Raw genomic sequence first — 25,810 nt, 5'->3', positions numbered from 1 at the left:
GCAAGTGTGTCTTTTTGGAGTATGCAATTGTATTAAAGGTAATAAAAAGGATTTTTAAGACTCCTCAGGATGTGTGACTTGTATACGTGTCAATCATTAATGCACCTCTATTTTACTGAAGAATTGAGATTGAAGTGTGTGGTTATTTTACTCTGCAGGAGTAGGCTACGATTTTAGGTGGCCTCTCTCTCAGCTGCGTGAGATTCATCTGCGCCGCTACAACTTGAGAAGGTCGGCACTGGAGATCTTTCTGATTGACCAAACCAACTACTTTCTCAACTTCAAAAAAGAGGTGAGACCAAAATAAAACCTTCACAAGAATAGCAATCATTGCCTCAAGTGAGTGGCTATCCTGCCACAAAATGTTTTGGGCATCCCTTTGCTCTTGTCACTCGTAAAGACCAGGTTATAGTCCAACAGAGTTATTTGGAAGCACTAGCTTTCAGAGCGCTGCTCCTTCACCAGTTCAACACAGGCTCCCCCCACGTCTTGCTTTTATCACTCTTGTCTGAGGTGATGTTATTTTTCTACTAATGACACTTTTAAAAGAGCAGGTTAGAATCAAGAGTTGCAACTTAGCTTCTCAGTTCTATTCCACTAGTGGATTATGTTTAACCTGTGACTCAACTTTGTACACTCACCTTTGATTCATGTTTGTTAATACATTCATCACGTAGCTGTGGAGCAGAACCATAAGACCCAGAATTTGTGGCAAAAGATTACAGTGTCATGCAACTGAAATGATATATTGAACAAATCTAGATTGCCATTATGTCTTTCATCTTTTAGAATGGGTTGCAGGTTTTGGTTCATTAATATGTAAATCCCAGAACTTCTTTTAAGTCACAGTCTCAAGATAACGGAAGGTTTTATAAGAAAAAGGTGACTTGCATTCGGATACAGACATACTCTAATCTCTGATTTTCTGAGCTGAGATGTCACCTTTTTAACAAAACCTTCAGTTATCCCAAGAATGTGACTTTAAAAAAGTTCTGAGATTTACATATTAGTGAACCAAAACCTGTAACCCATTTGAAAAGATGAAAGACTTAACAGCAATCTTGGTTTGTTTAATATATCATTTTAATTCCATGACACTGTGTAATATTTTGCTATAAATTCTTATGATCCTACGATCCTGCTCCACAGCTACCTGATGAAGGAGCAGCGCTCCGAAAGCTATTACTTCCAAATAAACCTGTTGGACTATAACCTGATGTTGTTTGATTTTTAACTTTGTCCTCCCTAGTTCACCACTGGCTCCCCCGCGTTGTGCTTATCACTCTTGTCTGAGGTGGTATTATTTTCCTACTAATGATACTTTTAAAAGAGCAGGTAAGAATCAGGAGTTAGCAATTTAGCTTCTCAGTCCTAGAACATAGAAAAATACAGCACAGTACAGGCCCTTTGGCCCTCGATGTTGCGTCGATCCAAGCCCACCTAACCTACACTAGCCCACTATCCTCCATATGCCTATCCAATGCCCGTTTAAATGCCCATAAAGAGGGAGAGTCCACCACTGCTACTGGCAGGGCATTCCATGAACTCACGACTCGCTGAGTAAAGAATCTACCCCTAAAATCTGTCCTATACCTACCATCCCTTAATTTAAAGCTATGCCCCCTCATAATAGCTAACTCCATACGTGGAAAAAGGTTCTCATGGTCAACCCTATCTAAACCCCTAATCATCTTGTACACCTCTATCAAGTCACCCCTAAACTTCTTTTCTCCAATGAAAACAGCCCCAAGTGCCTCAGCCTTTCCTCATACGATCTTCCTACCATACCAGGCAACATCCTGGTAAACCTTCGCTGCACCCGTTCCAGTGCCTCCACATCCTTCCGATAGTATGGCAACCAAAACTGCACACAATACTCCAGATGCGGCCGCACTAGAGTCTTATACAACTGCAACATGACCTCAGGAATCCGGAACTCAATTCCTCTACCAATAAAAGCCAGTACGCCATATGCCTTCTTCACTGCACTATTTACTTGGGTGGCAACTTTCAGAGATCTATGTACATGGACACCAAGATCCCTCTGCTCATCCACACTACCAAGTATCCGACCATTAGCCCAGTACCCCATCTTCTTGTTACTCTCACCAAAGTGAATCACTTCACACTTACCTACATTGAACTCCATTTGCCACCTTTCTGCCCAGCTCTGCAGCTTATCTATATCCCGCTGTAACCTGCCACATCCTTCCTCACTGTCTACAACTCCACCGACTTTCGTATCATCCGCAAACTTGCTCACCCAGCCTTCAAGCCCCTCCTCCAGGTCATTTATAAAAATGACAAACAGCAATGGTCCCAAACCAGATCCTTGCGGAACACCGCTAGTAACTGCACCAAGATGAACCTTTACCATCAACTACTACCCTCTGTCTTCTTCCAGCCAGCCAATTCCTAATCCAAACCTCCAACTCACCCTCAATGCCATACCTCCGTATTTTTTGCAGTAGCCTACCATGGGGCACCTTATCAAACGCCTTACTAAAATCCATATACACCACATCTACCGCTTTCCCCTCGTCCATCTCCTTAGTCACCTTCTCGAAGAATTCAATAAGGTTTGTGAGGCACGACCTGCCCTTCACAAAACCATGCTGACTATCCTTGATCACATTATTCCTATCCAGATGTTCATAAATCCTATCCCTTACAATTCTCTCTAAGACTTTGCCCACAACAGAAGTGAGACTCACCGGCCTATAGTTACTAGGGTTATCCCTACTCCCTTTCTTGAACAAGGGAACCACATTTGCTATCCTCCAGTCTTCTGGCATTATTCCTGTGGACATTGAGGACATAAAAATCAAGGCTAATGGCTCTGCAATCTCCTCCCTTGCTTCCCAGAGAATCCTAGGATAAATGCCATCAGGCCCAGGGGACTTATCTATTTTCACCCTTTCCAGAATTCCCAACACCTCTTCCCTACATACCTCAAAGCCGTCCATTCTAATTAATTGTGACTCAGTATTCACATCGGCAACAAAGACCTGTTCCTGAGTGAATACTGACGAAAAGTATTCGTTCAGTGTCTCCCCAATCTCTTCAGCCTCCACACGCAACTTCCCACTACTATCCTTGACTGGACCTATTCCTACCCTAGTCATTCTTTTATTCCTGACATACCTATAGAAAGCCTTTGGGTTTTCCCTAATCCTACCAACTAAGGACATTTCACGTCCCCTCCTTGCTGCTCTTAGCTCTCTCTTCAGATCCTTCCTGGCTACCTTATAACTCTCAATCGCCCCAATTGAACCTTTATATCTCATCTTTACATAGGCCGCCCTCTTCCCTTTAACAAGGGATTCCAATTCCTTATTAAACCACGGCTCCCTCACACGACCCTTTCCTCCCTGCCTGACAGGTACATACTTATCAAGGGCACTCAATAGTTGCTCCTTGAACAAGCTCCACACATCAATTGTGCCCTTGCCTTTTCCAAGCCACGCATCCTAAGTCGTGCCTCACCGCATCATAATTTCCCTGCCCCCAGCTATAACTCTTGTCCTGCAGTGCACACTTATCCCTCTCCATCACTAGAGTAAAAGTCACCGAATTGTGGTCACTGTCCCCAAAGTGCTCACCTACCTCCAATTCTAACACCAGGCCTGGTTCATTACCCAGAACCAAATCCAGTATGGCCTCACCTCTTGTTGGCCTGTCTACATATTGTGTCAGGAAACCCTCCTGCACACATTGGACAAACACCGACCCATCTAACGAACTCGAGCTATAGCTTTCCCAGTCAATATCAGGAAAGTTAAAGTCCCCCATAACAACCATCCTATTACTTTCACTCTTCTCCTGAATCGTCCTCGCAATCCTTTCTTCTACGTCTCTCGGACTATTAGGAGGCCTGTAGAAAACTCCTAAAAGGGTGACCTCACCTTTCCTATTCCTAACCTCAGCCCAAACTACCTCAGATGGCGAGTCTTCATCCATCGTCCTTTCCACCGCTGTAATACTATCTTTGACAAGCAATGCCACACCTCCCCCTCTTTTACCCCCACCTCTGACCCTACTAAAACATTTAAACCCTGGAACCTGCAACAGCCAATCCTGTCCTTGCTCTACCCATGACTCCATAATAGCCACAACATCGAAATCCCAGGTACCACCCATGCTGCAAGTTCACCTACCCTATTTCGTATACTTCTTGCATTGAAGTATACACACTTCAAGCCACTTTCCTGTTTGCAGGCACCCTCCTTTGAGATTGATGCCATGTTCCTAACCTCCCTACACTCCAGGTCCTGCACCCTAAAGCTACAGTCTAGGTTCCCATGCCCTTGCAGAGTTAGTTTAAAACCCCCCCAAGAGCACTAGCAAACCTCCTCCCAAGGATACTGGTGCCCCTCAGGTTCAGGTGAAGACCATCCTGTTTATAGAGGTCCCACCTTCCCCAGAAAGAACCCCAGTTATCCAGATACCGGAATCCCTCCCTCCTGCACCATCCCTGTAACCACACATTTAACTGTTCTCTCTCCCTATTCCTCGACTCTCTATCACGTGGCACGGGTAACAAACCAGAGACAACAACTCTGTTTGTTCTAACTCTGAGCTTCCAACCTAGCTCCCTGAAAGCCTGTCTAACATCCTCAGCCCTCCTCCTACCTATGTCGTTGGTGCTAATGTGTACCACGACTTCGGGCTGCTCCCCCTCCCCCTTAAGGACCCAGAAAACACGATCAGAGACGTGTCCTATTCCACCAGTGGATTAGGGTTAACCTCTGACTCAACTTTGTACACTCACCTTAGATTCATGTTTGTTAATACCTTTGAGTGATAAAAATCTCAGGCTCAGGTTTAAAAATAAGGTTAGATCTAACAGCAGCTACCATTCTTGAAAGAGAGTTATAAACTTCCATCATCCTCTGCAAGTGGAAGTGTTTCCTAAGTTCACTCCTGAAAAATCTTACTCTAAGTTTTAAATAATGACCTTTTGTCCTAGATTCCCCAACCAACAAAAAGCAACCATCATTCAGTCAGATCTCTTATATTTTGAAGTTTTGATTAACCAGCCAAATTCCAGGACGAGAGCTCCAGTCTAATCTCTCGTCATTACTTAGCCCTGGGAATCCAGATATTATTTTAAGCCTACATTGCAATCCCTCCATTGTATACTTTTCCTTAAGGAGTATTTTCCAAAACTGTTTTCAGGACTTCAGATGATCTAATCAGTACTTCTATAGCTGGAGCATGACTTCAAAGTTTTGTATTCCACTCTACTGGATGTAAAGGCCATCATTTCATTTCCTTTTTAAATTATGTTTAGGTCTGTTCATGACATTTTCAGGTTCTATGTACTGGGGCCACCAGTCTCATTGGTTCTCCATTAATTCTAGTTTTTCATCAGTTTCAAGCACACTATTTTATCCTTTTAAGTCCAGTATTGATGACCTCAAGTTTGTGAACATTAAAATTCACTTTCTCCACGCAATGATGTTATGCTTCCAGCTACATCTTTGTCATCAGCAAATTTGGGTATGTGGCCCTCAGCCCCATTATTCTTTTTAATAAATACAATGAATAGGTGAGATCTCAATAAGGATCCTTGCTGGGCATGACTAATCATGTCTTGTCAATTAACGTACCTGCTCATTATCCCTACTCTGTCTCCTGCCACTTGGTCAATTTCCTAACCAGGTCAGTACTTGCCTTCACTTCCCTGGTTTTGGTTATAATTTACATTATGTTATGAGCGATTTTATCACTTATCTTCTGGATTTTCATACTTTAGTTATCATTTCAAAATTTCCCTGTCATGTTCATCAGGTATGACTTTTTTTTTTCCCTTTGTTCCTTTCTAGGATGTGGGCAAAGCCAGTAATTATAGCTCATCACTAATTTCACCTGAAGTGATTTGTGACGTTATTTCAACCACATTGTCATGTAGGCCAGACCAATTAAGGATGGTAGATTGCCTTCTCTTTAGGGAACAAGATAGGTTTTCATAACAATTGATAATAGATTAATGATCACTATTATTAAAATGAACTTGCTGTTCCATATTTTATTAATGACATTTACATTACAGCTATGTCACCATCTCCCCATGTTCCCTTTACAAATCCATACTTGAGATCTTTGAAATGTTCAGTCTTTCTCTCCTTAATTAGAGACTCGAACAATGTCCCGACTGCACATGTTAGGCTAAATCATTATGTTTGAATGTTATAACTTCAATAGCCATTAGCGATTTAGTTAGGTCTGCTCAATGTGACATGCTATCAGCCTCAGGGAAACTGGAGAAGAAGGGGTACTTCTTTATGAAACCGAGAAATAATTACTGACTAATCCAAATCATAAAGTGGAATTGGTAGATTTCTCTTCACCGCCAATTGCTCTGTAGAGCATGGTTCAAACTAGTTTTGTGAGTGTGTTGCTGGAAAAGCACAGCGGATCAGGCAGTATCCGAGGAGCAGGAAAATCGGCGTTTCAGGCTGGAGCCCTTCATCAGGAATGGGTTGTGTTTCCCACTGTCATTTGCCATTTTTGTCACACAGTCTTGTCTTTCTTTCCACTTCACTTTTAGGTGAGGAACAAAGTCTACAGCCGTATATTGTCTCTGCGACCACCCAATCTATATGGCACGCGATCACCCCAGGAACTGCTGAAAGCTTCAGGACTTACACAGGTATTATTATCAAGGGGATTCAACACCAGCCAGAAATCCCCTTTAGCAGCAGCAGTGTTGTCACAACATGAAGGAAAATGCATAAGGCTCCATGATTTTCTCATTGCAACAAGAGGCTACACAATAGGGAAAGATGTTGCAGTTCAGTCCTTGAATTCAAATAAAATAAGTGGTATAACAATGAAGTCTGACTCTGAAAACTTGGGGCAGATGATGCAAGTAAGAGAATGGAAAAAGGAAGTGGCCTTTTAATCATTCTGCCTTGCTCCTCCATTTGGACAGATAAGACTGAGCTGTATCTTGGTTTGATTTACCCTATCTGGGCATATTCTTTGAGCACTTTGTGTCTTACGATAGAAATATCTCCACATTGTTCATGAGAGTCATTTTGGATGTAAAAGTCAATTCTTTTGGTCTTGTGTGTCACTCCTCCTCACGGACAAATACGTTTCTAACCTTGCCTGAATTAAGAGACCAATTTATTAAAGTTTGTTAGGAATACAGGAACAGGAGGAGTCATTCAGCCTTTCAATCTGCACTTGTGAGATTTAAACAGAAATGTCTGCTGACTCTATTTACCAGACATCATTCCATATTCTTGGAAAAAGAAAGCTAAGAAAAATCTTACAAATTTCAGTTTTGAAATTTTCATTTAATCCCAAGTTCTTTTGGAGGAAAGTGTTCTGTATGACACAGCAACAAGGAACAGGAGTGGGTCAGTTGACCTCTCAAATCTGATCTGATTGTAATGTCAAATTTACATTCTTGATTGATTTTGGTTTGGATCTCCAGTTAAAGGGGACAGTGGGAGCATTAGGCAAATGCATCATTAAGTTATTTAAGATGGATGTGTACTAAAGGTCACCACAACGTTTGGCATGTTTTAGGAAATCATGAAGATACTGACTTAGTCATAGAGACATAGAAATGCACATAACAGAATAAGATCCTTCAGTCCAACTCGTCTGTGCTACCCAGATATCCCAACCTAATTTAGTCACATTTGCCAGCACTTAGCCCATGTCCCTCTAAGCCCTTCTTATTCTTATAACCATCCAGCTCCCTTTTAAATGCTGTAATTGTACCAGCCTCCACCATTTCCTCTGGTAGCTCATTCCATACATGCACCATCCTCTGTGTGAAAAAGCTGTCCCTTTTATATCTTTCCCCTCTGACCCAAAACCTTTGCCCTCTAGTTCTGGACTCACCCACCCCAAGGAAATGTCCTTGTCTATTTATCCTATCCATGTCCGTCATGATTTTATAAACCTCTATAAGGTAACCCCGTAGCCTTTGACGCTCCAGAGAAAACAGCCGCAGACTATTCAGCCTCTCCTACAGCTCAAACCCTGGCAACATCCTTGTAAATCTTTTCTGGACCCTTTCATGTTTCACAGTGTCCTTCCAATAGGAAGGAGACCAGAATTGCACACAAAATTCCAATAGTGGCCTATCCAATGTCCTATTCAGCCGCAACATGACCTCCCAACCCCTATACTCAATACTCTGACCAATAAAGGAAAACATACCAAATGCCTTCTTCACTATCCTATCTACTGTGACTCTACTTTCAAGAAACAATGAACCTGCATTCCAAGGTCTCTCTGTTCAGCAACACTCCCCAGAGCCTTACCATTAAGTGTATAAATCCTGCTCTAATCTGCTTTTCCAAATTGCAGCATCTCGCATTTATCTAAATTAAACTCCATTTGCCAGTCCTCAGCCCGTTGTCCCATCTGATCAAGATCCCGTTGTACTCCGAGGTAATCTGCTTTGCTGTCCACTATACTTCCAATTTTTTGAAAGTTCTTGCCCAATACCGTCAAAATTGGCCTTCCTCTAATTTAGGACTTCAACTTTTAGATCCGGTCTGTCCTTTTCCATCATTATTTTAAAACAAATAGACTTATGCTCCCTGGTCCCAAAATGCTCCCTAGCACCACAGTTGCCTGCCTGCCAAGAGTAGGTCAGGTTTTGCACCTTCTCTAGTAGGTACATTCACGTACTGAATCAGAAAATTTTCTTGTGCACACATAACAAATTCCTCTCCTCCCAAATTCTTATCAATATGGCTGTCCCAGTCTATGTTTCGAAAGTTAAAATCCCCGACTATTATAATGCTATAATTCTTACTGATAACTGAGATCTCCTGACAAATTTGCGTCTCAATTTTCCACTGACTATTGGGGCATCTATAATACAATCGTAATAAGGTGATCATCCCTTTCTTATTTCTCCGTTCCACCCAAATAACTTCCCTGGACGTATTCTCAGGAATATCCTCCGTAAATACAGGCGTAATGTTATCCCTAATCAAAAACACCAGTTCCCCCTCCTCTTTTGTCTCACCTTTTGATCCTTCCTGTAGCAGGAACATTAAGCTGCCAGTCCTGTCTATCCCTGAGCCACGTCTCTGTACTTGCTATGATATGTTCTCATGTTCCTAACCATGCCCTCAGTTCATCTGCCTTACCTGTTAGGCCTCTTGCATTGAAATAAATGTAGTTTAATTTATCAGTCTTCCCTCGTTCTCTACTTTGTTCCCACCTACCCTATCTGTTTGACTTACTGCTTTTCCCAACTCTACCAGTGTCAGACTGATCTCTTTCCTTACCCCTCCTTGGGTCCCAACTAGTTTAAATCCCCCTGAGCAGCTCTAACAAATCTCCCTGTCAGTACATTAGTCACAGTCCAATTCAGGTGCAATCTGTCCTTCTTCTACAGGTCACTTCTACTCCAGAAGACAGTCCAATGATCCAAAAATATGAATCCTTTCTTCCTGTATCAGCCATGTATTCATCTGCTGTACTGCTATTCCTATCCTCACTTGCTCATGGCACTGGGAGTAATCCAGATATTAACGACCTTCGAGGATCTACTTTTTAAATTGCTGTCTAATGTCCTATATTCTCTTCTCAGAATCTCAGACTTTTCTCTTCCAATGTCATTATTTCCAATGTTACAACAACCTCCTGCTGGTTCCTCTTCTCTTTGAGAATATTCTGCACCTTTTGCGAGATATCCTTGATCCTGGCAACAGCGAGGCAATACATCATTCTGATGTCTTGCTGTCAACCACAGAAATGTCTGTCTGTGCCTCCAAGCCCATTTAGGTGCCTTGGCTTGTTCCCAAATCAATCTCTGCCCTTGTAACTAGAGAGTCCCCAAACACAATTGATCACAATTGTAAGGCACAGAATTTATAGCAAAAATTTACAGTGTAATGTAACTGAAATTATACATTGAAAAATACCTTGATTATCTGTTAAGTCTTTCATCTGTTCGAATACCATGATAGATACAATGAGCATTAGCTAGACAATATGTTGTCTAGCTAATGCCCATTGTTACAGCTCACCTGAGAATGCAAATTTTAATAAAGGTTTTGTGATTTACACATGAAAGAAGTGAAACTATCATCGTACTCGAACAGGTGAAAGACTCAACAGACAATCAAGGTATTTTTCAATGTATAATTTCAGTTACATCACACTGTAAATTTTTGCTATAAATTCTGTGCCTTAGAATTGTATCCTCCACTATCACCTGATAAAGGAGTGGTGCACTGAAAGCTAGTGTGCTTCCAAATAAACCTGTTGGACTATAACCTGGTGTTGTGTGATTTTTAACTTTGTACACCCTAGTCCAACACGGCATCTCCAAATCAAAAAAAAAGGAGCAGCTCTTAGTGCCCCAACCTTTTCCTATCCTCCATCTTGGATTACCCAGAATCCTTAACTTGTGCACTGAAAAGCAAATAGTGGTGACTTAATCACGGCTATAAGGGAGTGATAGAGTTCATTCTTAAAATACATAGTGAATCATCTTCTAATGCTGTGAGCAGTTGGATTCATGCTTCAGCTTGAAAAAAGCAGCATTGAGTTTATATAGCACTTCATCATACTCCCCTCAAGAATGAGAGTCACAGTAACCTGTTGGCAGAGTGTAATGCTCATGGCTATTGGCACCGAGGGCGAGTCCTCCTTAATTTTCATCCTGTGTGTTTCTTCTGTGTCTATATTTTTTATTGATGTTTTATTATCCTGCACATTATTGTAAAGTAATGCTACAGAAGGAGAAGGAAAACTCACTGGCATTTGTTGTTTTCCCTTCAGAAATGGGTCAACCGAGAAATTTCAAACTTCGAGTACCTCATACAACTAAACTCTATTGCAGGAAGGACCTACAATGATCTTGCTCAGTATCCAGTGGTATGTAGAATCATTTTTTTTTTCAAATGCAACATGTACGTGTAACCAGCTGTTGACTGACTGCTGTATGTTTTATGAAGAGTAATGTGGGTTACCTGTGACTATTACCAACGTGTCTTTCTCAATGAACCTCAGAATGCTGCACAAACAGCCACTAGTTTAGTGCCTTCAAATTGACATTTAATCCCATATTGTCCCCTGTCATGGATTGCACCTGACAAATTGGAGGCTTGTCAATCTCTGCCCTTTTTACTAGGGTCATCTCATCAGTTGCCCTTAATTCATTTTCTCTCTCTCGCTCTCGCTGTCTCTAATTTCCATATATCGGTCCACGGTGACGTTTGGAAAGGTTTTACAGTGGTTTGCTGTTGTCCTCTGCAGGTTCGGTTTGACCAGGAATCTTTCTTGGTCTTACCGCCTCCTACAGACGTATGATGGGATGACTTTCAGCTTGATAATCTATCTAATTAGCTGAGTTATAATCGCATCTTCCTTGAACATCAAGCTTTGGACTTGAACTCCAAACTTCTGGCTCAGAAGCAGGGACACTAGCCACTGCATCAAATGATTTCTCTCAGTTCTCTAATCTACCAAAGTAAAGATGCATAGTGTTAGCATACTCTTTTTATCTCTGGGGGAAGTTTTGACTCTGGCTCGTATGCTGGCATTGCTGTGAAGATTTTGCACCTAGTTTTCAAATCCAAATTGATTTAAATTCAGAACACCGAACCTAGTTTGTACAGTTCTGGATTGGTGCAATTCTTGTGTCATTGCATTTTGATGTTCCAAATGTTTCTATTAACCATCCCATTAGGCAGTGTGTTACCAATACAACACATTTCTTTTGTCAATAAATTGGTTATCTTTTGGAAATAGCTTTTACAAGAAGTGGAAGTACTGTTTTCAACATAATCGTGTGTAGTTTCGCTAAATCTTAAAAAGCACCATGTAAATCAGATCAAAAGAAATTCTGTAACACGTTTGGACTTTCCAGCTTCCTATATCTTGTGCATGTGTTTCTTGTTGTATAACCTCTGACTATTGATGCTTCACTGTTCTGGGATTAGGTGTTACATTTTGAAATATATATTTTAAAAGAACAGCAAGATAGAGTCTGGTCTTATCTCAGACATTTGACAGTCACTTTTCTTGATTTCAGTTTCCTTGGATTCTTAGTGATTACACTTCAGAGGAGCTGGATTTGAACAACCCTGAAGTTTTCAGAGATCTCTCCAAACCCATTGGAGTTGCCAATGAAAAGAATGCCAAAGCTGTTCGGGAAAAGTGAGTGTTTCTGCTTCCAGACTAAATTAATTAATGTTTTTGTTCCCATACTTTTCTTTCTAATGAAACTTACCTGCTGCCAAGGAGGCACCTGCAGAACTGTATTTCAGTCCATTGCTATTACTGAACTCCCCTCAATTATTGGCGGGATCTGCATAAATTGTTTGCTCACTTTAATCCACACTATATTCGGGTTGAAAGGAGGTCAAGGCCAGTCTTTTTAAAAAAAGATGTACTGACAATTAATTATACCTCAAACTGTACTGTCCTGTCTCTCCATTGTGCTTGGTTCTATTCAAAGATGATCCAAGGAGTGGCTCCTCTGATGTACAGACCAATGCTTATCCCTTAACAGCATATTTAAAAGCAGATTATCTAGTCATTATTACATCATTCCTATGGGAAGTTGCTGTGGGTAAATTGACTGCTGACTTTTCTACATTACATCTGTGCGTAGGCTTCAGAAAACATTTCATTGCTTATTATGTACTTTGAGGCATAAAAGGCTCTTTAAGTATTTGAGAGATTGGAAAAAAAACTGAACTGCAATGTAAAATAGATATCCACTAAAATTAACTTTTGATATATGATGCATTTGATTCACTAATCTTCATGTGTATTCTAACTTTATTGGTACCAGTCTAGTTTAGTCTAGTCTGATGCTGATGTTTGCCAGATTACCATTTTTACACTCCTGCAATCACACGTATTATGACAAATCAACAAGACGTGTTCAGAGACCAACTCCACCATATTGTCTGTCTTGGTGGACAGTATCATTCTTTGATCTCATTTTGTACGCGTGTACCATATCAGGCTGTTTTCTTTGAAGTTCCCACAAAACACTGATCTCTGACGTTCTCTCTTTCGGGTTGTCCTACAGGTTTGATAATTTTGAGGACCCGACAGGGACGATTGACAAATTCCACTATGGAACTCACTACTCCAATGCAGCTGGTGTCATGCACTACATGATAAGGGTTGAGCCCTTCACTACTTTGCACATCCAGCTACAAAGTGGCAGGTGAAGCTGTTCAAGATGTCTCTCGTATTTGATTACCAGCATTAGTACAATAACAGCGCAGTGGGTGCACCCCTACATAGTGCATTATTTAATATGTGGGGAAGAGGTTGTTCTAATGGTTTTACTTGAGGTGTTTGGAGAACCTTTCATGAAGATGGTTGTCATGACACTATCTCATATTGGCAACTGTATGCTTGGCGTTGTTTTGGATTTAATGCTTCTGTGGCTCCATTAGTTTTAATAAATGCTGAAGGGCTACCGCTGGGCACTGGTGACAGTAGGACAACGGGGGAAGAAAACCGACAGCAATTCCCTGACAAGGCAGTTTCTACTCGCTGGATTCAGCTGAAAGACAGTGTAAATTCACATTAAATTTTTCAACCTGTCTTTGTTGCTGGGAGAGTGGTGTAAATAGCTAATCAGCAAGTCTGACAAAGGGTTGTACCTGAAATGTTAAACTAGATCTTCATGTAGCTGCTTTTCTGTTGGCTTCTGAATTTCCAATATTTTCAGTGCTCTTTAAATGTGGCTCTTTATGGATAATGGGAATGTCAGTGGTTCATTATCTGTCCTCTGACTGTGGTAACGGTTGTCAACTCTGGTTGGATGTAGAGATTTACCACATGACCTCCAACTACCCAAGCTCCCCCTCACTTCCACCATTGGTGCCTTGTTCTGAGGGGATAATGCCCCTTGGATTTCTACATGGATGATGGTTGACAATCCGTCAAGTAGCCTTCATAAATCTGTCTGCAATACCTGTTTTGTTATTATAAAGAAAACAGTTTATTTTTAATTTGTCTCTAATTTTTCTCTCTCATCATTCATAGTTGCATCCTCAGCAATAATTTTCAATTTTTGGGAGAAATGGTGATAATCTTGCAGAGTTGGCAATCCATTCTGCCAGATGGATAGCCAAATAGATTGACTTACTTGGTTTTACATTGTAGGATTGGATGAAATCATTGATGCAGGAGTATTTGAGAGAAACCAAAGGAAAGCATTTAAGGGGAAGGCACAAAAACAAGAGGGAGAAACTGATAGAAAGATATGCTGATAGGATTAGAAGAGGAGGTATTGGAGGAGGGTGTGAATAATCAGCCTTTTGAATTAAATGCCCTGTTTCTGTGTTGCGCATCATACGTAATTTAATGAATTGTAAACTGTACAATGTCAATTTATGCATTTTTGTGTTCCTTTTCTCTTCAAGATTTGATTGTGCAGATCGTCAATTCCATTCCATTCCTGCCACATGGCAGGCTCTCATGGAGAATCCCAATGATGTAAAAGAACTCATTCCTGAATTCTTCTACTTTCCAGAATTTCTAGAAAATCAGAACCGTAAGTACTCCGGCTGAGCTGATACCAGAGGAGAGTCCTCCTCAATCACTGCTTCTGATTGTTATTTAGAGATGTCGCGCAGCTGCATGCAAACTTCTTATGTGATATTTGATTCATTTAAAAGAGGAATAATTCCTGCTTAGCTCCTTAGCCCTGTAACATTTTTCTAGGCAACAAACAATCTTTGAATTTAGAGAATACTGCTAAATATCTTGAGAATTGAGACTCTAATCTGTTGTTTCTCACTCTCTGCTTAAAGTTAACAATGCAGAATATCTGGTGGACTCAAATATGCCCTCATTAGTATAAGCTTGTGTGAATCTGCCGCACTTTACTTCATGCAGTAACCCATCACTTTTCCCAGGTCTCTAATCTTAGAAATTTATGCAATAATGGGCCTATTTGATGCATTGCTGGGGTGCACAAATCATATGATATACTTTGTAAAGTAGCACACGTGTAAAGGTAAAATCATCGTTGTCCCAGAGGACCATGGGGCTGCTCTCTCATCAGAGAGAGAGAGAGAGCGCGCGAGAGAGAGACGATGGATGGTAGTTTAACCTGAGGGTGACCATGCCTCAGGCAAGGGGAGAGGTGGAGAAGGAGAATCCTTCATGGTAACCTCAGCTGGTGCAGGAATTGAATCTAAGCTGTTGGTATCACATGCATCACAAACCAGCCACCCAGCCAACTGAGCTAACCAATTCCCTGAGTGCATCTCCCAAAGGCACAATCTTATTTTGAGGTGTCTTGTGCACAGACACTGATAGCTTGGACTAACTCATATATTTCTGAACTATTAAAGAGCTGGATCTGGGACGTTTACAAATTTCCAAGGAGCGGGTTAATGACGTGATACTTCCGAGATGGGCTACATCACCAGAGGACTTCATCTACAAGCACAGGAAAGCCCTGGTGAGGGCTACACCACAGTCTATATGTTTTGCTGCATGCTAAATATATGCAATATTTAAATCTATAATTTTTAACTTCCCCATAACTCATTATCCAATTATGCTACTTTTTCAAAGGATATTTTTAGAATAGACAGCCATCTGAACTGGTGTGATTAATTTTATTCAGTTAGTTTTGAGATAACATCATATACTTTCCACTTAGTTGTGCAACAGTGGATACCCTTATTCACTGGTCTGCACCTGTTTTAAGTGCACTGAATGCAAGGGCAAAGATGCCTAAAATAAGAAAACACAAAATGTGCAGTACAGCAGACAGGACCTGTGGAAGGACTGATGGTTAGGATTTCTAGACGCTGAAAGATCATTGATATGAAATGTTTTCTCTCTTTTTATCTTTCTATTGATTCTTCAAGACCTGCTGTGTATTCCAAGCATTTTTAGCTGCAGTATATTTATATTTGAAACCCAAGCCTTGATTTTATGTCCACTTATGTCCACTTGCCTTATGTACAATTAAATCTCTTTTAATTCCTTCTGAATGATGTGAGGTTACAATTTGTAATGTGCACCAATTGCAGTCTAAACGCAACTGCAGGTTAGAGTGGAGCTAGAAACGACTGGGCCAAAAGTTGTCCAATAAAAGAAACATTCATGTTATGCATCCTGATTATTGTAATAGTACTTCCTATTATAGTAGACATCACTTACAGCCAACAAATCATGTTCATGTGAATGCATCCATATAAGTGGTGAGAACTAAATTAGAAAATTCCATTGACTTTCCTCATGATGTCTCACTCTTTCAGTTCAAGATTTTAATAAAGGAATTTAACTGAGTCGCTGTTAAGAGTTTTTTTTAATGTTTCTCAGAGTTGTATTTTCCTCTTCCCTCAGGAGTCTGACTTTGTATCTGCTCATCTTCACGAGTGGATTGATCTGATATTTGGATATAAACAAAGGGGACCAGATGCAATTGAAGCACTGAATGTTTTTTATTACTGCACGTACGAAGGTAACTAACAATGTCCAGTGAGTTACTTATGTGTTGTAATTTCTTTTAGGTCAAATTCTTTCTTTTCATAAGAGTATGTCACGTGGGGGGAAGAAAGTGTGAGAAATGTAACAGGTGTAAATGTTATTGTGACATTTTACAGGAGCTGTTGACCTGGATGCAGTTGCAGATGAGAAAGAACGGAAGGCATTGGAAGGGATGATCAGTAATTTTGGGCAGACTCCCTGTCAGCTACTCAAGGTATTGTTTTATCATTTCCATAATGTTGCATTTATAAAGCATTTTTAACACGGGCTAATGATCTAAAACAGTTCAGGGGAGCATAATCTGTCAAATATTTACAAGTCAAAGGACTGGATCTTAATTGGGGTGGCCGAAAGCTTTGCCCTGGAGATATACTTAAAGGAGGATCTTACAGGGGGAGGTGCAGAGGTATAGGCAGGTGATTTCCAAATTTAAAAGCTTATGTAGCTCAAGGTATGGCCACCAAATAAAAGCAGGGTCTCATAAGTGGCTTGTGTTGACTAGTTTTGTGTTGGCAGAGAATGATAGAACTGGAGTAGGTTGAGGTTGGAGTTGGAGAGAGGCAAGACCTTGAGGAAATTAGAACCCAGGTGTAAACATTTCAATATTGAGATCTTTATAGGTCAGAACACTTGATCCACGGTCCAAGTTTAGATTTGGGACAGCAAGGCCCAACTTTATATGGGGTGGCAATGGAAACTGAATAGAAGCTCATTGGAGTAGTGGAGGGTGGAGGAAACAAAGACGAGGATAAGGGTTGTAGCATGTGGCTGAGGCAGGGCAAAGTGAAGTTAGGCTATGTTACAGGATTCTTCCTGACACAGGGCATATTGTATCGGAAGCTGAACTTTGTGTCAAATTAGGATGCTGTGCAGGGGTCAAAAAATTCTAGTTTTAGGTTCTTGACCGTTTCGCAAGGAACACTTGTTGATTTTTAGGACTCCTTTTTAATTCTTGCAAACCGCTTTATTAGGTGATGCGCTCTCAGCAATATTGTCAGCTTCATTTGTGTTGGCGTATGGGACATTTGAATTCACACAGTAACAGGATTAGAAGATTGCCCTTGATGTTCATCACTGCTCCATGAAACTTCATGCTGCAACGCATCAGCAAAAATTAATTCCCTAGACATCGCAATATTTAAAGAGAGCAAGCATAAGTTAACAACCTTTTTTTAAAAAAGTAATTGTGCACACTTTTACACACACAACTCTAATGGTGCTTTCTGTGGACTGGTGAGGTCACAGTGAACTGTTTTGCAAGTCTGTCTCTAATGCAGTCACTGCATCACACATACCTCACAGTAGAGGAGACTGTTTCAGATACAATAGGACAAAACTGTTCAGTATTAAATTATCTAATTGACACAGTGTTCAATGTAATAGCATCAACTACATTTTTCTCTTGACCTTCTAGAGATTCCATGTTAATTTGCAAGGAATTTATTTCATTAGTTATGTCAAGATTTTCTGGTTTCTAGGTAGCTGAATATTCTATTAAAAGTTTAAAAATGCTCTTCCCCGTTTTTTTTTATTCTAATGGGATGTGGGTGACGCTGGCTAAGTCATCATTTATTGCTTGACAAGGTGCTAGATTTGTCTTACTCTTTGTGCACAGGGTAGTATACATCATCAATTTTCTACATTGTCAGGTGGATGCCAGCGTTGTACCAGAAAAGCTCAGCTAGGGCTATGGTTAGTTCTGGAGCTCAAGTCTTTAGTATCATTGCCAGAATAATGTCAAAGACCATAATTTTTGCAGTATCCAGACTTCAGCTGTTTCTTAATGTCATATGGAGTGAGCCACACTGGGTTGAAGACTGACATCAGTGTTGCTAAAGACCTAAGTAAAGAACAAAATGGATCATCTTCTCAGCACTCCTTACAGATCCTGACATCCCTAATCCGGCCTTCTCCAATTTTGTAGCTTTCCTCCCCTTTTGCTGCCTCGCTCCTCTCTGTTGTCACTCTCCACACTTGGTTAATTTTCTTTCCCCACCCCTCCCCTGCCCTCCCCTGCCCTCCCCTAGGGTCCCTCTTTTCCTTTGCTGTCTCACATTTACCCAATCACCCAGCTCTGCTTCCCTGCCCCCTACAGCATATGGCCTTGCTACTTCTGACCTTGGTACCCCATGTCCTCTGGCCTAGCAGCCTTATTCACAGCTGCCACTTCCCTGTGTGCTGCTCCCAACACGAGCTGGTTTTTTTTCTGCTTTTGCTGCTGATAGACTCACAAAAGAGAGCTGGTCTCTGATTGGAGCAGCAGCAGCTCCTGACAAATTGTGTCCATTCTGTTCACTGGGGGCAACTTTTATCCAGTTGGTTTCCCAGTGATTGAATTTTTCCAGGTGCTATTAGGGACTTTCAGGGACACATCTGCCCACTGACTCCCATGTATTTTGCTCATTGATCCAGAGTTTATAATTAGTCTGGTTCAGCGTGAAACCGTGGCCAGGGAAGGGAATGGAATTACTAAGCAGACAATGGGAGTTTGTGGTCTGGGTCAAAGACAATGACATCAGCCTTGCCAGTAATTGGAGAAATGGTAGTTTATCCAGTACCAGATGTCAAGCCAACAACCTGGCAACACTGGAGGGCTAAGAGATGTAGGTGTCCATGTGGTGCAGTTGGGTGTCACCAGTGTATATGTGAAATGTGAAGCATATCATTGAGGCAACACATAGATGAGAAATAGGAGGAGTTTCCTTTCTTGTAGGGGACACCAAAGCAAGAAAGTTTTGGCAGAAGGTTTGATCTGAGGCTGTAACCACAATTTCTGTTCCATCTCTAGTTCACTTGCATTTTAATTATTCTTTCACTGTCTTCCTATCACAAAGTTTGAATGATCTCAGTGTACTCACATACCACAGTCTTATGGTCATTCAGATGCGATAATAATGTTGGAGTGTGAGCTTTAAGCGTGGGAAAGGTGGAATGCCTATATTCAACCAACTATTTCAGATTCTAGCTACAAATGGTCTTAATTTTTAATGCACTTTTTTAAAACTCGGGTTAAAAAGGCATTTCACATGCTTGTCTTCATTACTCAGTCCTTTGAGTACAGGAGTTGGGAAGTCATGTTGAGGTTACACAGAACATTGGTGAAGCCTCTTCTGGAGTACTGTTTTCAGTTCTGGTCACCCTGCTATAGGAGGGATATTCAAAAAGAGATTTACCAGGATGATGCTGTGTAAAGAAGGTTTGAGTTATAAAGGTAGGCTGGGACAACTTTTACTGCAGTGTAGGAGGTTGAGAGGTGATCTTATAGATGTTTATGAAATCATGAGAGGTATAGATAGGGTTAATAGTAGGTGTTTTTTCCCCTAGGGCGGGAAATGTCAAGACTAGGGGGCATGTTTTTTAAGGTGAGAGGAGAGAGATTTCAAAAAGACATTGGGGGTTACCTTTCTACACAGAGGGTGGTTCACATATGGAATGAATTTCCTGCGGAAGTGGTTATTGCAAGTAGCGTTACAGTGTTTAGAAGGTACTTAAATAAGTACATGAATAGGAAAGATTTGGAGGGATAGGGGCCAGGAGCAGGCAGGTGGGACTAGTTTAGTTTGAGATTATGTTTGGCATGGACTGGTTGGACTGAATGGTCAGTTTCTATGCTGTGTGCTTCTATAAATAATACTTCACAGGTTTTTAATGAGAAGCATAGATATTTCACCAAACTTAGAAGTTAACCTGTAATGTCATTTGAAATTAGAGTAAGCAGAAGCAGCAAAAGCACTGTTACATTAGCCATTCTGTTATAAATAATGTTTGCAGCAATAAAAATATTGCTGTATCAGATACTTATTGGCACTGTCTTCTATTTCTGAACATAGACACTTTGTTCTGGTTAAAAAGCTGAGGAAAATGATCAGAATGAATTGAGTTCCTTTACAGCGCTGTCTCACTGCTTTAGGAGCAAACATATTCAATTAGGTCTGCTAAGCATTATCTGACCTATTGTCACCATCTGTTAGGAGCCACATCCATCCAGGTTGTCAGCTGATGAAGCTTTGAAGCGACAGACTAAAATGGACAACTGCCCACTGAATATCTTCCAGCACCTAACTGAGCTCAAGTCCTTCTTTGTGGAGGTATACATTGGAAGCTTTATCAATTGTCTCATGATGTTATCTGTATAAGTAATTTTGATAGGTCTGTTTTTGCCTTTCAGCTTTGTTTGCTGATACATAAAAGGATTCAAACTAATTCCATGATAATACTCTCGAAAGGGATCATTTTTATGGACAGTATAAGATATTTTATAATTTGGATGCATCATTTGTTGAGTACTGAATTCTCAGAATTGGAGATAAATAAGACCCTAGATATCATACTGATCATTTTTAACCTATTAATGTCATGTGCTGCTGTAATTTGTAAGAAAATTTACTTCAGTAAATCCATTAACAAATTCACCAGAGGAGTTTGATTAAAAATTGTAAAATAATAAAGGACAGCAAAAATCAGTCTGGTTTTTAACATCGCTCAGTATTGCTTGCCCTTGTGCACTTTGTTTAAAAAAAAGTATCCTGAGAATAATCACTCCTCAACAAATTCTGTGAGGAAACAGTGAATTTAATGGATTTTGATTATCTTTTATTTCTCCAAAGGGAATCAGCGACATGGTTCCTATAGTGAAAGCAATGGTGCCCAAAACCCAGGCTCGCTCCTTCATGTCACAGGGAAGTCCTGACACCCTGGTAAGTCTTCTGTTGCAACCCTCATGAGCACAACCACACAACTAAGGGCAGGAGCTGAAGGGCGTTATAAACTAAATCTAAAAACCAAAGAGCCCAATGACTTCTCATCCTGTGGAGTAGGTGGAAATTACAAAACTAATTCATAGCCTCGAAGGACTGAGGTATGAGGGAAGACGGGAGAAGCTTTATCCCTTTGGGCCCTCATGGGTTACACAAAATGGTAATCAGTATGAAAATGCTACTGAATTGAACTGCAGTATTGAGATGAAGCAGAATTTTCTCCTCCCTGCTATGGTATTAGTAATCATGAGAAAGGTGGGAAAATACTGAGAAAACATTGTAAACATTGGAATCTTGATGCTAAGAAAATGTTTTCCAGTTTTCCCCTTAAGTTTTAAATGGTGATTTCAGAATTTCACCATTGAGCAGTGACTTCTTTTATCGCCATTGGCAAGTCACCAGCTTCCCCACAGGATACTTGCTCTCCAACCAGCTCTCAGTGACTGTTTGCCACTTTACTGTGAAACTTAGGGACTTGTATGCTTCTGCCTGGTCACTTTGAATGCAGGGACACAAGCACCTCATGCATATACATAGCATGCATCTTAGGGCTCTCAGCTGACTTTCTTTGCCCTCATTTGCTTGTATTTATTTGGAAGATGCCAACTTCTATGCTAACAAGCAAAGTGAAATAGACAGATGGAGCGCAGGCAGCTTGCCACAATGTGGAGCATTGATCAGTCAAGTGGATGAACACGTTGTATGCCACAGAGCTATGAGAGCATCAGAACTGCAGCATTTTATATGGCAAACATAATTCAAGCAAACGGCCATAGGTGAAAATTGAAGGGGAACAGTTGGTGGTGAAGACTACAGTCAGTCAGAAGGGTACTGCCACAGTCAGTAATCCTATAAGAATTAAAATCTTTACAGTGTGGAAACAAATCCTTCGGCCCAACACGTCTACACTGTCCCTCCAAAGGGTATCCCAAGCAGACCCATTCCCCAACATTTACCTCGATTCATGCACCTAACCTATACATCTCTGAACACTATGGGCAATTTAGCTTGTCCAATTCACCTTACCTGCACCTGGAGGAAACCCAAGCAGACACGGGGAAAATGTGCAAACTCCACGCAGACAGTCCCTAAGGCTGGAATCAAATTTGGGTCCCTGGCACTGTGAGGCAGCAATGCTAACCATTGTGCCATCACATTCTAGTGCATGAGGATAGACATGGCCAGTCCTGCAGGTTAAGTGCAGCTACTTTGAGAAGTACACATAAGTCAGTGGGTGTGCTTTGGTGATATCCAGTGTTTCATGCAATGAGACAAAGAAGGAGTCAAATATGATAGAGGAACAATTGACAGTGAGAGGAGAACTGGTGAGGTATTCATAGTGAGTGAGTAGGAAGTGCAGAGGGCAGGAAGGATCAGTAGTAGCAGGGGGCATTGAGTGGACATGATGTTGCAAGTTGTGGTTCATGAGCCCTGGGGAGAGGCGTGTGCAGTGATAGAGTGAGAGTGAGTGTTGACACAATGGGTATGAAGTAGCAGAGAAGAGATGGTGGCTGTTATCGTTACAGAGCACAGAAGACCATTGATCTTCCTCCTACACTGCTGGGCGGCCTGCTTCTGCAGGGTCATACTCTGAACCAGGTTGAAATCTGTGGCTAAGCTGGCTATGTCTGGTGTCTCCACATTGTTCACCGATACTTCCAAGTCTCTGACTGCAAAGGATAGCGAGTGAGTTGCTTGACTTTGGGCCATGTCATTGGTACCAGCGATCAAACATCACAGTGTGAGGGTCAGCCTCTGGCTGGCAGTGTCTCAAATAGTGTGCAGCTGAGCTTTAAACATAGCACAGCAGCATGTATACCAGAAACTCCCACTCCAAGACCAAGAAATTCCCCGTGAAAGGTACCTGAAACCCAGTTGAATGGTTAATGAGGTGAAGAACAGAAGACTGAATGAGAAAAGGTCACTCCAAGCCAGAGTGGATCTCACTCAACCAAACACCTTAATGGGAAATGGGGAAGATCCACCCAAAGTGTTCAAACTGGCACATTTAGAAATGATGCCTAAAAAATGAACGATTTACTGTGATCCAAGTAGGTTAGTGAAAATGTGATGGAATTCATGAAGAAACAACTGATGGGTCCTGTGGAATTTTAGATTCTTTTTTAGATGAACCTATAGTAAATAGGCAAAATAACCTCCCCTATCACATTTGTGGTAAATACAAAACAACCCTCAAAATTGCACCTTAGTTACCTCTATTTGGAAGTCTTGTAGATTAGATTAAATTACTTTAGATTAGATTACTTACAGTGTGGAAACAGGCCCTTCGGCCCAACAAGTCCACACTGCCCCGCCGAAGCGCAACCCACCCATACCCCTACATCTACCCCTTACCTAACACTACGGGCAATTTAACATGGCCAATTCACCTGACCTGCACATCTTTGGACTGTGGGAGGAAACCGGAGCACCCGGAGGAAACCCACGCAGACACGGGGAGAATGTGCAAACTCCACACAGTCAGTCGACTGAGGCGGGAATTGAACCCGGGTCTCTGGCGCTGTGAGGCAGCAGTGCTAACCACTGTGCCACCGTGTTACAAGAAGCAGTAAATGTCTAAAGGAATCTATGCTCAAATAGCAATTTGCATTTCCAAACTTCGTTAACATTTATAAGCTATCCTAAGGTATTTTAAAGGAGCATTAGCAAACAAAGTATGATGCTAAGGCACATGCAGAGATATTCAGACAGATGAACAAAAGCTTTCTCAAAGTGGTATATTCTAAAAAGCATCTTAATGGAGGAGAGTGAGACTGAGGGAGAGAATTCCAGAGCTTGGAACCTAGATAGCTGAAAGAATAATCACCAGTCATGGAGTGATGAAAATCAGGAATGCACATGTTCATGTCATTCATATTTTGGAATTTTGTTAGGTGGATTCAACACAAACCTTAACTCTGAGGGGAAAGTAGCTTTCAATTGCCTTTGCTTTCCTCACTCCACCCTTCGGTGCCACTTGCTATTACCAAGGATGGAGCAGTATGCATGGGCATTCTCGAAGAAGTCTTGCATGTCTTAACTTGAGACTTCCTGCCTCAGATCAGTGTTACATCCTTTCAGCTGCTGGAGGAATCAATGATTCCAAAAGGAAATGGAGAATGTTGTGGAAGCAGTGGAGGGTGGGTATGAATAAATTGGTGCTGAGTGCTGGCCTGAATTGGCATTGGGTGGGGTAGGAGAGGTAAAGAGTAGCACAGTGAATTTTAGTGTTGGACAGTTGTCAGGAGTGACTGGGAAGTAGGAAAGGAAGAAATATGTGCCTCATTGACTCTGGAATCAAAATATCTATGACATTGATAAAAAGCCAAGCAGATTGACTGTGGAAAGCTTTGCAAAGTCTCAGATACTGGGGAAAGCACAATGACTGATCTAAAATGTTCAGTAATTTTGTTGTCCACGAGTTTCACCTTGTCTAACAAGTGCTAGTGCCATTCTGGGAAATTAGCTCTAAGTTTAATGTTGATTAGAAGCCTGCAGCCTTTTGTTTCAGTATACCAAAGGAGTTTATATTTTACAAATACAAGAAAATTTATGCTTTGAGAGAGCTAGTTTAAAACTGTGTTGCTACCTTCAATTAGGTTGTGGGACAAGCAATGACTTATTTCTTTGTACAGGATTACATTGTTTTTTGACCTGTTCTACTGAAATGGATGCTGTCGATTTTTAGCCGCAGTCTTCGTCTGTGAGGTGTTGCTGTCCGTCTGCCTTGCAAAAGGGATCACTGCTGATTCCAGTAGCTGGTGCACAGTTCAAGGGTTTTCTGGCTGTGATTTCTGAGTGTTTATTTAGGCATTGGACAGAAAAAGATATGCTGTATACCCAATTCCAAATTGAAAACCTCAAAACTGTCAGCTCAACCAAAAGGTTAATGAAAACTGAGACGCAATTTCTACAATTCGCACAAAATGTTCACCAGCAATAAATCAGTCTATAAGCACATTGGATATATTGTAGAAAAGTACAAACAATGCAACATACATTAACCATGTGTAGAAAATGTTATACTATGGGCTGATGAAAGCATCAATGACACCCCTTCACTTCTGCCTACCTTTTGTGGAGTATTTAATCACATGCAATTAACATAGTTGGAGCTATTATCTGCACCATTAAGGGGTGTCACTAGGTGTTCAATGTGTAACTTCGAATGGTTTTAGCCTAATGTATTCTTCAAACATCTGTGAAACCAGACTCTCTCCTAAGTGTCTGTGCTTTGGATCTGTAGGTGACTTTGAGTCAGAATTGTCTGATAGGAACTCATGGATGGCTGCCTTATGATAAAAACATTTCCAACTACTTCACATTCTCCCGGGATCCGACAGTAACTAATTCAAAGTAAGTAAATCTTAGCCAGCTGAGTGTTCATCACACCAAGTTGAGGTTACATGCATCTTCAAACAATATATTTCAGAGCAGGAGATAGTAGGAATAATGGGCAGGTATTTAAATTATGGATTAGTGGTGCTGGAAGAGCACAGCAGTTCAGGCAATATCCAAGTAGCTTCGAATTCGACGTTTCGGGCAAAAGCCCTTCATCAGGAATAAAGGCAGTGAGCCTGAAG

At 41.1% G+C, this 25,810-nt stretch overlaps 1 protein-coding gene across 7 annotated transcripts in view; it reads left to right on the top strand.

Annotated features, from left to right (window-relative positions):
- Window positions 1-25,810, top strand: part of nbeal1 (neurobeachin-like 1) — a 239,843-nt gene that overhangs the window by 196,264 nt on the left and 17,769 nt on the right. For all 7 annotated transcript variants that reach the window (XM_072578456.1, XM_072578458.1, XM_072578459.1 and 4 more), the window contains 12 exons: window positions 159-292; window positions 6,554-6,655; window positions 10,771-10,866; window positions 12,026-12,150; window positions 13,034-13,174; window positions 14,385-14,515; window positions 15,321-15,430; window positions 16,327-16,444; window positions 16,587-16,684; window positions 20,442-20,558; window positions 21,078-21,167; window positions 25,474-25,583. In XM_072578456.1, coding sequence (XP_072434557.1) covers window positions 159-292; window positions 6,554-6,655; window positions 10,771-10,866; window positions 12,026-12,150; window positions 13,034-13,174; window positions 14,385-14,515; window positions 15,321-15,430; window positions 16,327-16,444; window positions 16,587-16,684; window positions 20,442-20,558; window positions 21,078-21,167; window positions 25,474-25,583 — 1,372 coding nt within the window. The remainder of the gene's footprint in view (window positions 1-158; window positions 293-6,553; window positions 6,656-10,770; window positions 10,867-12,025; window positions 12,151-13,033; window positions 13,175-14,384; window positions 14,516-15,320; window positions 15,431-16,326; window positions 16,445-16,586; window positions 16,685-20,441; window positions 20,559-21,077; window positions 21,168-25,473; window positions 25,584-25,810) is intronic.

Source organism: Chiloscyllium punctatum, chromosome 10, assembly GCF_047496795.1.
Source record: "Chiloscyllium punctatum isolate Juve2018m chromosome 10, sChiPun1.3, whole genome shotgun sequence".
Classification (NCBI taxonomy): domain Eukaryota; kingdom Metazoa; phylum Chordata; class Chondrichthyes; order Orectolobiformes; family Hemiscylliidae; genus Chiloscyllium; species Chiloscyllium punctatum.
This window is presented reverse-complemented; position numbering and strand designations above follow the sequence as displayed.